Consider the following 13667-nt stretch of genomic DNA (forward strand, 5'->3'; position numbering starts at 1 on the left):
TGTCACCATTTATCTTCAGTGTAGCATTTCTCTGCAAAAACTGCGAAACCAACTTATTTATATTGTGAAGTTTAATTTAGTTTAATTAAAAATAGACATTAGAGTTAGGAGAACTTCATTTAAGTTGTTCTCCCCCATTCCAAATCACACCGTATTGAAAGCAAAGAAAGTGACACTGTCACATACAGGAGGAGGTTACCCACCCAAAGTGACTTGTGACTATAATTTGCTGGCATACCAACCAAATGAGGAGGCCAGTGTCAATCAACTCATTAAGCATTGATAGAGGCCAATTTAGAAAATTAGAAAAAAATAAATGGGCTTTCAGTACTTCCCTTTTCTTTCTCACCTTTTCTGTCCTCCCACTGAGTCTGAAACACCTCAACAGTGGGGCTCCCCTCACCTCTTTCTAAGCCATTATACATTCCTTCAATAGCAGGATGGAGTCAGAAAGTGGAGGCTGGTCCCTCTTTATACTTTTCCTTCGGGCAATCCACCGAGACCATCCAATCTGCCTGGAATGTAATTTGGCTTAAAAGAGCAGAACGAATGGTGGACCAGAAGCAGCTTAACCCAAACTGTTTCTCATTCCACTGCCCTCCGGAGAATAGAGGGGATGCAGGCAGGGAGGTTTTGTGAATTCTACACTTGGTGCCCTTCTTTGAGGTTTGAACCATGGACAATTTTAATTGTAGCTCCACGGTGGTATCTTGGGGGCATAGTACATGCCTGGGCGTAGAGGAGAATTGGGATTTTTGTCTTATAACATTGAATGATTTTTTTTTTGAGGTTTTAGGATACATGAGCTAAATGCCCCCTTTGTGACCATTTCCACTCTTTTCCAGACAGCCCATATTTACCTGTCTTTCACACTTGCCTCTCATCCCATCAGAGACTAAATTAAGATCTTCGCCATCTAGCGCGATCCTCTGTCTGCCAGGCCTTCAGAAGTGCAGTGAAGACTGGAAATTATGTTCTCTTGATGCATTTTATTCTTCATGTATCTGGAGGCAGCTTCATGGTTCTCCATTTTTCAGTGTGTTTTTTTCTTTCATTTTAGTGAGTTTTGGCATGAAGTCTAAAATTTCCAGTTATTTCTATAGATTTTGTTTAGGATAAAACACTCTCAAACCTTTATTTCCCGATTTCTAGAAATTTTGTAGGATGTAACTCTGTTGGCAGACCGATTCTTGAGGATTACTTCGGCTATGAAAATATTGAAGTTAGTGCATTGTATTAGATAAACACTGGAGATGGTAAAATGCTCATGAGTATGGATGTTTGTCTATATAGATGGATAAAATATTAATGAATATGGATTTTCATAATATAGGCCACATGAGATTCCTCTCATAGACTGCTTATTTGTATAAAAGGCATGCGGTGCCATTCAGAAACTGAGGTTTCATTCTGTCTGCTGCTTGATGGCTCATATTTCGGGGGTATTTAGTTTGTTTTTAGATTGCTCTGTTTGTTGCTTAAATGTCTGTTCCAAATGGCAAACTGTACCTATAAAGAGCAGAAGGGATAGTCTTGGTCCAGCAAATCTCTACTCTGATGGAGGAAAGGTGATAACTGCAGAATTGACCTAGAGAAATCAAGTTCAGTGATGTCACACCTCACTTTTACCAGTCATAAAACCCAGGCAGCAGCATCACCTCCTCCATATAGTTTAACGTGAAGCACTTTGAGCAATGCTGACACAGAGGAAGCTCGCTGTAATCACTGTTAATCCCCAGAGAGTCTGCCAGTTGTCCCTACCCTCTAATGTAGTGGACAGAGTTTTCTTTAAGCTCCTCTTTAGTGGGTGCCCTGGAGCCTCTCATTTGGATATTAGCATCAAGCAAGGGTTCCTGTGGATCTGTGTCTGCACAGGCATGCTGGGTGCCCAGGGGAGGAGAAACACAGTTAAGGGCAGGGGGTGGGGTGGTGGCAATTCAAGCAGCCCTAGGAAAGGCCTCTAGAGGAAGTTTGCTAGTGTGAAGAAAAGAGGCAGTGGGGGCTGAGGTCTCACCTCACAATGGTCCTTCCACACTCTGCCTCCATACTCCCTCTGCCTGCCCTGTTCCTTCCTCTCACCTACGGACTCCCAGCTCCCTTGGAGTGCTGGCCCCTGTAGTTGGTAGGCCAAGCTGTGAGAAGTCCTTAAGCTCTCATCAGCATTCAGATTCTGCCATTGCCCTCCCCATTTGCTTGGCCGAGCCTGGGAGAGTAAATTTTTTGCAGTTTCTTGGGGAGGTGCATACAGACTTTTAAAAATCCAAATTCTTCTGTATTAATTTTTCTTTCTCTGCTCTCTTTTACTCACCAGTGACTTATTGATCCCTTAAATAGAAATTGAGTGATTTGGGAAAAACAACTAAGTTTTATATAGGCTGCTTAGCAGTTAGCATTGCCATCAAAACGAGGTTCACTGACAGAGTCACCTAATTGTATCAGTCTTTCTTTTCTCGGCTGATAAAAGACCTAAGTCATATGTGCTGGTTACAAGTCACTCTGTACGAGGTGGTCCTGTCAGCTACTTAAGGAAATACAAAAGAGTAAAACGGGCTGCATAAGAATTATCCTAAACCCAGCAGCAGTGGAAACCTGGTGAGCCAATGCAAACCTGTGCATGGCATTGTGCTTTAGATAACCAGGCTTTCTTTGGCTAGTCTATAGCAAAGGCTCTTGCCTGGAGGTGATCCTTCAGCCAAAGTGAACATTCCTCAACCTGGGAATGCATCTCAAGAGTAGAGAACATCTGAGCATGGGCAAAGTCCTGGGTTCAAGTCTAGCACCTCAAAAAGAAAACCAAAGAACAAATATTTTTGTGACCAGTCACCATCCTTGCTTCACTTGGTTTTCTAACTACATGTCTTTCAAACAACACTGTTCAGAGTGGCAAAGAGGCTGGAGGGCTGAGAGAACTCTTGTAGGTTCTTCCTGTTTCCCTGACAGCAGAGCCAGTGAGGGCATTTGCCTGTTGTATAAGACCCTGACCTTCGCATGTGCCTCAAGCAGTCACGTGCTTTTTATGTGTGCCTGTTAGTTTGAATTTGTGATACCAGTCTGTTTTTTGTCCCTGCTGACGGTTATTATATCTTAATGGGCAAAACACCACTCTAATGATCCCTGTGTATATAATCCTTGGAGTACAGAGCAGGCACCAGAGGACCACATAAAAATGTTTGCCTCAATTTCCCTGCAAGAAAAAGAAGCCCAGAAACCAGACTTGACCAAGTAACAGATTTTTAAAGGTAAAGGAACCCAATAAAATTACCAGCTTTTCACAGCGTGTGTCTCCTTCCTTTTGACATATTGTGAGGTGTAGGTGAAATATTCTAACTGAACTGACAGTGTGAGGCGGGGAAAACTAAGGAGGGAGGGAGATAAAAGTGAAAAGCACCAGCAATGATTGATATTGCAGTAGCAAAGACCTGCTGGGGTCTCCCCTCTGTGGATTTGACACTTCACCTTTCTGACACCGTCTGCGCGAGTGTTGGAATAATGAGCCCTTTGCAGATGGAACCAAAGCTAGAATGACTAGGAATTACTACTGTACCAACGCTCTGTGGCTTGCTAGAGAGCTGTGTGGGCAGCCACTTGCTGATTTGGTTTATAAGATGAAAGCTGAACTTGTATGTGTGGGGGACAGGGGAGTGACAGAGAGAGAAAGGCAGAGGTCGTTTGTTCGCTTGTTTGTTTGCTGTGTTGTACTACTGCTTGGCCTTGTGGCCTTGCATGCACAAGGAAAGCCTGTTACCACTGACTTACGTCTTCAGTGAAGAACGCATATTTTCTCATATAAAATGGAAGAGGCAATCTGCCCCTAGGGAACACCACAAATGTTTTCATCGAAGACTGTGCTCATCAGTTTAGTGGTTTAAATGGGTGTATGTAATGGCTTCTACGTTGAATACCAGTGCTTACAGGAGTGATTTGATTGGGTCACTTACTCACTTCACTATTTTAAGGCATGCCTGATGTACAGATCCTGCCACTGCCCCCAGCACCTAGACTGCATTCATGAATAGGAAGCTGGATTATGTCCATGTATGACAGCTCTCCCCAGAGGCATGGGACTTTTATACCTTCATGGACTTGCTATCAAAAGAGAAAGAAAGAAAGAAAGAAAGAAAGAAAGAAAGAAAGAAAGAAAGAAAGACCGAAAGACCGAAAGAAAGAAAGAAAGAAAGAAAGAAAGAAAGACCGAAAGAAAGAAAGAAAGAAAGAAAGAAAGAAAGAAAGAAAAAGAGTTTAATCTCCTGAAGATCCCAGGATCAACCAGATAATCTCTTGAAACTGCTTCCTCTTACTTTGAATTCTATTTTAACCCCAGGATCTGTATCTGGTTGACATGATGCTTTACTGAAGAAATGTCAGGAGGACCAAACTGACCTTTTCATGTTGGGTTTTTTTCCTTTAGCATTCTCTTTCCCCTGCTCCATTCCTCCATGGGCCCCAGGAGAAAGATCTGTAATCTGTGTGCTTCTGTGGGGGAGCCATGGGGGGGGGTCTCCCTTGATGCTGGGTCCACTGATGCTTCTCTGTGGGGGAGCCTTGGGGGGGGTCTCCCTTGATGCTGGGTCCACTGATGCTTCAGTGTGCTTTCCCTCCCACTTCCCCAATCTCCAGAGCTAGCTCAGGGCAGCAGCAGAGTGCCCCCCTCCCCCCACCGTAGAGCCACCTTCTTCCCTGTTCTTTCCCTCGGCATCAGTTAGATTTTCCACATCTTAACCACTGCATTAGGTGCCAGGCTGTCCAGTTTGCCCTCTGCAGACGCCGCAGCACAGAACTGCCCAGCAAAGTCCTGTGTACCACAAGTACTTCTGTGTGGCTCTAAGTTCTATGAGGCCTCAGCCATGAGCAGACCCATCACCTCAGTCCCTCTAATTAGGTCTTTTCAAACCTAAATCCTTGCCATTTCCAGAAAATTCTATGAGCCTGTCTGCATCTCCTTCATTCACTGTCTCACATCCTTCCAGTTTATGTTCCCTGGCACTTAGTGTAAACTTAGAAAATGTGTTTGTCTAAGAGGAGTTTGGCTTAATTAATGATGATTAACAAATGGGTGGTTCCAGAATCTCCCCTAAACGACACGCTAGTTAACCTTACCTGTCACTTTTATCCTAAAGTGCCATTTCTTCTTCAAAAAGTTCTGAAGGTGGAATGATGGGAACAGCACCCGCCTTATTCATTCTTTAACGACGGGACAATCATTTATTACATGGAGCCAGTTTTGTCTTTTAGTATCAGGACCACGACTTATCTATAGTGAGACAGGGAGTAAACAGCATGGTTGTGTAACCCAACTGAACAAACCTAGATGTTTGGAAAGAAGGAGAAAAGTAAACTGAATTCAAATACAGAATTCATAATATATGATGATTAGTCTAAATCCTGCCCTTCTTCACCTCAGTGTCCCTGTGCATCTTTTTTTTTCAATGCCCAAAGCTCTCCTTAACAAGAAACCCTTCTCATATTCAGCAAGAAGTCTTTGGGAGCCCTGTATCAACCCCCTCCTCCTCCCCCCTCCCCAGATACACACATACACTCACATGGACAGACAAACCCACATACACTCAAACACATACACACACGCGTGTACACTCACACTCACACAGACCCAAATAGATACACACACTCACATCGACACACACAGACACCCACAAATATACACACACACACACACACACATACGCTTAGTCTGTACAATTGCAAAGAAACAACCAATAGCTAGCTAATGAGCTTACTAACAGGGTGATTAACTTATTACTTAACCAGCTAGCTAACTTTGGTGGTCTAGTGAAGGATGGCCTGTGGGAAGGATTGAACTTACAGGTAAGCATTAGGTTAACTAAACCAATGGGTCTTGATGTACTGAATTTTCTTTAAGATAGTTCATAAAATATTCCTCATATATCAGAGACTTTACTTGCCATGCTAATAAAACTTCCTGAGTTATGCCTCTATTGAATTCTTAAAGGAAGGACCAAGAGGGTTTTGTAGCAAAGACCACCTGAAACAATGAAGAATTGTGGAAAACTGTTCTTACAGCACAAATTCTGTGTAGTTCTAGTCTTTTCCACTTCTTAGAGGCACAGGGAGATAAGGCGTTAGCAATGCCTTTTGTATTTTTGAAGTCATAGTCATCACAGGCCTTTCTTAGGTTCTGTCCATGAGCTTACACTATATGTTCTGTGGCAACCAGGTAGGTTGTTGGGACCTGAGGATATCTGTAAAACAGACCTGACACCCCTTACCTCTTACAGAAGATACTAAGCGGGAATATTTTTCTCCTGCTATCTCTTGTTACACACATTTGTCTGGTTTTGTTCTTTTCCCCCTGTTCTTTTGCATGCTAAGGAGCAAACCCAGGGACCTGTGCATGCCAGGCAACAGCTCTAGCTAACCCCAGCCCAGTTTACCTCCCTTAAAGTATATTGCCACCCGAAGTCATGCACTTACTTGTTTTCTGTCCCTTGTTCTTAGACGTTTATATCATGAGATCAGATACTTTATGTTCACCAAGACATTTATCTTAGATATTCATGGCCTTGGAAAGCGGATTTTAGGGTGCACTCAACATATAATTATTTGGTGCCTGGGAGATAGAGCGGGTGACTAGCTGCCTCCAGAGCCCAGGGTGTTTGTCTCCATCCTTTCTTCATGCATCCTTTGGGCTGCTTGGGAATACAAACCACCTAGCCCTGTGTGGGGGGCGGGGCAAGCGTTGAGGCCACCTGCTTAACACCAAGCACTTACTCAGTGTGAAAGACCCCAGCTCGTCCTTGTTCTTGGTGACAGCAATTGTTGGACTTAGTCTCCAAGCTCAGATACAGTACTCAGGCTGTGTATAATCCTTCTAAACAAAGCATTCCTTTAAAAGCTCCCTTTATGTGTGTGCCTTTTCTTATAAATTCATATCAGCTTATTTTTAAAACAGAATATTGGGATCCATATAAAAGAGGCACTGTTCCTGGCCTGTTTTTTTGACCATGCTTAAGAACATCAGCTATTTGGAAACATATCATCCATTGGACCAATTAGTGAATCTGTATTATCTCCACTAACAATGCCCAGTCCTGAGGCCCAGTTCTTTCATTCTTTTCTTAACCACACGGGGGGGGGGGGGGTGTCACACTGGCTTTTCTGGAAGTGCAATTTTGGACCTTAGTAGAATCTTGCCGGTAATCTCTTAACACACACACACACACACACACACACACATACACACCATCCACGAGTCTAGAAATAACTTGTAGATGAGCGTCTAAGTTAGAGAAAGTGGCCTACAGAGGAGTATTAAATATTCTTCTTGGCGTTTTGTGAAAGGACATGCTCTTACCTCAGCTAACTAGATTTTGAATGTGTTCATATGATTCTAAATGATAGAAGGGGATAAAAACAAATTCAGAAGCAACTTGCGCCTCGCCTTGATCTCTTCCCTCTCCAGGGAGCCATGGTGTAATGGAAGGAACAGACTAGCTCAGAGAACAGAATTTTAAGGCATTCGAAGTATCACTGGTTGGTTTAATAAAATTAATTAGCCTGCCACAGAGAAAATTTACTAGCGTGCTGGTTAATTTCACAGCGTAAAGCCACAGAAGGGAGGTAGGGCTGAGAGGACAAACCTTATTAGTTTTGAATAATTATTTAAAGATGTGGGGCCGGCCAATTTCAAACACTTTGATAGCCAATTGCATTAAGGCTTTAAAAATCTGTTGCATGTGTATCCTAACATATATGGGAAGGAACGTCCACAGATGAAAGCATAAGCATATTAGCCAACAGTGAAATGACTCGTTTAAGATACCCAACGAAAGGCAGGATCATAACAAAAGTATAGGGGTAAAAACTTACCTTGATGCTGGCTCATGGGAGGTTTCTATGATCTTAATTTGCTATTGAAGCAATGATTATTCTTTCTTGTCTTTTTAATCCAAACAAGATGTTTGTGGTGGCCACAGAAAGGTGCCTGAAATCACATGCCTGAATTCATTTAATTTGCCAGCATCTTTCTCCCCCTTCGTCCTGGTCTCCCCCCCCCCCCCTTTTTTTTTTCTTCTCTTTCCCTTCCTGGTAACGGGCAAGAGTCAACTCTTCTACATTAAGTGCTAAATCTCTTCAATTACCAGCTGGGAAGAAAGATTTAAAATTGTGCTTCAAGCCTCCAAACTGATTTAGTTTAAAAGCAGAAACACTTCTCCCGTGGAGCCTAAATTAAGCTGCAGAAAGGACTCAAAGCCTGAAAAATTAAATAAGGCAGGGCCAAGGCTCAGGCCAACTATAGGGATCGTTTTTGGGTTTGTTTTCAAATGACTCCCCCCCTCCCCCCATGAAAGGAAGGGGAACAGAAACAACCTGGCTGGCAGAGCCTGTGCAAAGAAACATGCAAGGTTATATTGTGGGGACGCTGGTCCTGGGGTGAACATTGGTGCTGGGATCAAGTCAAGGCTCTCATCCCTTTTTCTCTTTTCTCTTTGACAGCCATATTTAATGTGGATGACTCTGTGGTTGACCTGGAGACCCTGGCGGCCTTATATGAAAATGTGAGTGTCAAAGGCATCCAGGGCTGGAGGTGTTTCTTTACCATTCGTGCTCCATGGTAATAAGGATTTGAACCTCAGTATGGAAGAGGTTGAGGCACAGAGAAGCAGATTTGCACGTTAATGCCCACTGTAGAGTCTGTCCTAGTCCATCTCACTGACACCAGCAGGCAGACAACAGAGGTGTGCCCTGGAGCCCAGTCCTAGTGTTTGTTGACAGAATGGATGGAAGTGAGCCTCCAACTTGGTGCTGGCACCTTCCAATGTCTTCCTCTGAGGAGTAGGGACCCAAACAGTCACTTGGACGATTGCTCTCATACCAGATGAGCTGGTGACATTAAATGGGAGAGACAGCACTGGGTGGCAGCTGTGTGGTCTAACTTTAAAATTATACAATTCTAAGCTTGAGGGCTAGCTCTACCATCACCAACTGGGCGGTCTTGGCTGGGCCAGCTGTTTAAACAGCTTATCCTGTTGCATTTTGCTGTTACAGCACAGTGCAGAGTACAGAGGAACTCTAATTGTCTTTTTTGTCTTGATCAAGAATTTGATCTCAGTAGCCTGTGAGTTCTTCTCATGGAGCCTAGGGCCCTTCCCACAAAGCCAAGTCACATAGTTTAGGGACATTGTGGATAGTGTTTATGAAACACCCCTTTAATGCACAAAATCATTAGATTTTTTTTAATTCTAAGTGGAAATAAGGAGAGGAATCCATAGGTTCTGTGAAGAGATAGTACTGGTAAGTCAGAATTTCTATGATTGTCAACTGTTCTGGTTCATTGTCAGGATGTAGAAGCAAGGATGAAACTGGATTCTCTAAGCCATGGCAATCCTCGGATAATTGCCTGGGGTCTTGTGGCATGCAGTAGTCACTCAACTCATAGGATGACTCAGTTCAATATTTCTGTCCCCTGGGGCTTAAATTTCCATAGTCTAATATACCTATTTTTGCATTCTGCATGTATGTAAGAAATTACTTAGTACTGGGTCGGAGCTTTGAACATGTTTCTATCAGTATAGTTCTCAGGAGTAAAACCAAAGACTCACAAGTATCAGACCATTGGGAGTTAATGTTACATCTGTTGAGTGCCCGAGGGCAATATGAGGATTCCAAACCAGAAACTCATTGCCAGTAGCTTAGTGCAGTCAGGGAATTATCTGAAAAATGAGGATGTAGGAATTGATGGTGAAGAACTCTATTAAAAGGATGATGCCCTCCTGGCTGTTACCGTGGCTGCAAGAGTATGCACGTGGCTGGTGCTTGTTAAGACCCAGTAGAGGCTCTGCACACATCTGGAAATGTTGAGTAAATTAGGAAGCATGTGACTACATGCCCAAATAACTAGTGTAAACAACACATACTTAGGAAATTCAGGAGAAGGAAGTTGACGATTACGGATGATAGTGTGTGAAGACTATGTGCGACAGGGAAGTGTGAGAGTGGGCTGTTGTCCTGGGGGAAAGAAAGCTAAGGACAGTTTGCCCCATAGCTGCCTCCAGGAGACTCAAACACAGCTGCCCTGGCTTGTGTTGTCTAGATGCACGCACTTGTTATAACCATTAGCTTTGCTGGTAAATCCCAATCTTGTAGATGTGATGTATCAAAATGACCTGGAAGGATTTTCTGGGCCCAACCTGTGGAGTTTCTCATACCTAGAGTGAGGCCCAAGTGATGGCAGTTGCTGTAGGGCTTGGGATCACGTATGGATTCCTGTGGGTTTAGGCTGATCCTCTTGACTTTCCCTGTGTGTGTGTGTGTTGTCTATTTCTTTTCTCCTGTCAATGCAGCGAGCCCAAGACGATGAACTGACTAGAATAAGAAAGTACTATGAGACATCCAAAGAAGAAGACTTGAAGCTGCTGGACAAGCCCGAACAGTAAGGACACTTGAACTACCTTTGGTTAGTCTGAGAGGAAAGCTCCAGGCTCCAGCTGTCTGCCTCCCAGCTATGAACGTCAAGTCTAACCGGTGTGGAGTGCTGAGTTACAGCAGCGTCATTCTGTGCCCTATTACATCCAGCGGGATGACTCGGCTGCCAGGAAGGCTGCTGGGTTCTGTGCTGTTGGACACAGCATGCTTCTCCCAGTACTTCCCCCCCCCTCCCCCACAACCCCCACACCACTCTCTGCTCTTGTTCTAGCGGCTTAATTCCTCCTAGACTAAACATTTTTAGCTAAAAGGGCAACTGAGGAAGGAAGAAGGCATTACTGCTCTGTCTCACGTTTTGCTGATGCCTTAAAAAGATATCAGAGTCACTGAGTTTAAACTGCTCTTCTTAAATGTCATGATCAGGAAACGCAGCCTGAAGATGGTAGGTTCCCCACAGCCCTCTCCATTTTGCTGCTTACAGTAGGTTTTTCTCACCCTCCATCTGTGTGGCTCGCTCTTGATCCCACTAATTCCCGAGAGTGGCTGGCTTTGGTTTGCAGTGCCATCTCCCATACATCGAGAACATAGACCTCTGCTGCATACCTGTGTGGCTTGTTTGCCAGGCCCTTGAGGTGAGTTCCTGCGAGTCCCCAGCAAGATATTTAAGGACTAAGACTGACAATGTGCCTCTGGTTTGAGGACTCTTAGGCCTGCTGCTATTTTAAGTGCTTCATGTTCCATTCAAGACAGCCTTCTATCCCCAAGGAGAGGCAACTACAGAAAGCAAGGAGGAAACAGAAAATGTGACAGGCTTACACCTACAGGCATCCAAGGTTCTGTCTTATACTCTATGTCTTAAACTTGTGTCCCCTATGATACCTCAGTTCTCATAGTCAGACTCAGAAGAAAGCATCTCTAATGGCTGGTGAGATAGTTAGGGATCCTGAGTTCATATAATACTGTCAAACCATGCTGATCCCTTATGAGCCTTAGATGGGATCCTCTCACCTGGAACTACAGCCCAGACCCTTGTCCCTTAAACCTGGTCTCCTCAGAGCCTAAGAATGAATTAATGAATGAATTAATGCATGCATGCATGCATGCATACATACATAATACGTATTCATCAATTCTGATGGGATTCCACTGCCCTTTTGTCTCACTGATTTTACCCATCAGCCTCACTAATCTCCACCACAGCTGACACTGGTCATCTAGAGGTCGTGTTTACTTACTGTGAATCAATTCCTGTTACATCGCTAATGATCAAAGGGGAAGTGAGTAATAAGGAGCTGTGGAGACACATGGCCACTGGTGGTATATGGAGATGTTAGGGCATATCAGACATTTAGGTAGGTTTTTGCCGGATTGTGTGGTGAACTTGTTTTTTTTTTGAGACAGGGTTTCTCTGTGTAGCCTTGGCAGTCCTGGACTTGATTTGTAGACAAAACTGGCCTCGAACTCAGAGATTTGCTGGACTCTGCCTCCCTGAGTGCTGTGGTTACAGGCATGCGCAACTGTGCCTGGCTGTGTAGTGAACTTGTAAGCCTTTAGTTGGTAAACTTGTCCTGTAAAAGACCAGATAGTAGTTTATACTTTGTGTGTCAAAGGATCTGCCATGATGCCTCAAGTCATCCATTGCACCACTGTGGTTTAAAAGCAACCGTAGATAATACTATGTAACCAAAGGGACACAGCTGGACCTCAATACATTTTATTTAGAGTTGCTAAGATTTGAATTTTACATGACAGAAATACTCTATGCTTTTTTACAGTCATTTAAAGTATGAAACCCATGAGAGTCACACAAATACAAATGGCAGATTGGGATTGGTCCATAAGCTCTGGTTTGTCCATACTCAACCCACTTAGTAAAACCTACCATAAGCTGAGGGGATGGGGTTCAGTGAACCACTGATGTGAAGTGAACAGTGTGTGTCTGCAAAGAGAGGCATTCCTCAGCCTTTTGTGGTACAGCTTCCCAGCATCATTCTTTAGCACTAATTGCCAGGACACAGAATAATGGTGGCAGCTAATTAGCGTACTGCTTATTATTCCTTTTTCTCCCACACTGAGGATCTCGCTAGATAAGCATTTTGAAGGTTTGCAGGGCCATTGTGCTGAGCCCCTGAACACTCACTGTTGTTACTGAAGGCAATGATGTCTGTCATGTGGGGCTGCTCAGGTGGCAGGCTGGCCTCAGTGGCTAGCATGAAGAGGTAGAGGTTCCCCAGCCCTGGGCAGACTTCACCTTTGCTTTCCACCTCTCTGAAGGCAGCTTTTGTCTAATCTATGCCAGAGTCTGGTTCTCTGGCAATTTATTTGCCACTTACTCCCAGTGAGTGGACTATAAGCATGTTTTACATTCTGGAAAATATGAATCATTTGAGTTTAGCATTTCAGTTTCTTAAGAGTCCTGTGGTGCCCAGCCCTATAAATCACAGCACGGAGAGGCTGGCCTCATCACTCACCTCATCAAACTCTCTTACACCTCAGTGCCGGATTTAGAAAGCCATTTCTCACAGAGGTGTCATCTGTTTGGGACCTGGCTATCTGAGAGCCACTCCTTCCAGCGATGCCCTTGACTCCCTTTATCTTCTGCCTTCAGATGTTGGTGAGGAGGGACAGTAAGGCACTGCTGATGAGGCCTGTTGACTGACTCGGCCCAAAGCTGGCCTTGTATGGTCTGTGGTGAGGATGCTGTGCACATCACATTAGAATCTTTTACAGTGGGCCGACAGCTAGCTGTAGTGTTTGCTTTCCTAGAGTACAGGCTACATTTTGAAATGGATGCAACTCCTGTGGAACACAGATCCTAGATCATACCATCCAGGGTTCGGGGGAAAGATGGTCGATCACATCAGCCTCTTTTCAAATGCTGGCTCACACAACATCATCACACCTGCCAGCTGAGCTGCTGGTGAGACTGTAAGCCCCATACAAAGTGAGCCATGGGCCTCCTGGGGAAATAAGCCATGCTGACTAAGAAAGGAACGCTCCCTCGTTTGTGCTTCCTCTGCCCTCTCTGTTATAGAATCTTGGTTAGAGCTATAGATTAGTCCAGATGGAAATCCGGCCATGAATTTTTATAAATATGAAGTAGTCAAGATGCCGTGCTTGGGGGTCTATGATGGCTTATTGTCCCAGCATTTACAAGGAGAAGATAAAGCACATGGGACCAGGGGTCAGATGTTCATCAGACACTGGGTTCGCATCACCTTTGAGATGAGCTTTCCTTCAGCTATCTTGCCTGACAAACGAGAAAG

General features: G+C 44.2%; 1 protein-coding gene across 2 annotated transcripts in view; it reads left to right on the forward strand.

Annotated features, from left to right (window-relative positions):
- Nucleotides 1-13667, forward strand: part of Fmn1 (formin 1) — a 295331-nt gene that overhangs the window by 160231 nt on the left and 121433 nt on the right. For both annotated transcript variants that reach the window (XM_051144337.1, XM_051144336.1), the window contains 2 exons: nucleotides 8473-8534; nucleotides 10320-10408. In XM_051144337.1, coding sequence (XP_051000294.1) covers nucleotides 8473-8534; nucleotides 10320-10408 — 151 coding nt within the window. The remainder of the gene's footprint in view (nucleotides 1-8472; nucleotides 8535-10319; nucleotides 10409-13667) is intronic.

The sequence above is a fragment of the Acomys russatus genome, chromosome 4, assembly GCF_903995435.1.
Source record: "Acomys russatus chromosome 4, mAcoRus1.1, whole genome shotgun sequence".
Classification (NCBI taxonomy): domain Eukaryota; kingdom Metazoa; phylum Chordata; class Mammalia; order Rodentia; family Muridae; genus Acomys; species Acomys russatus.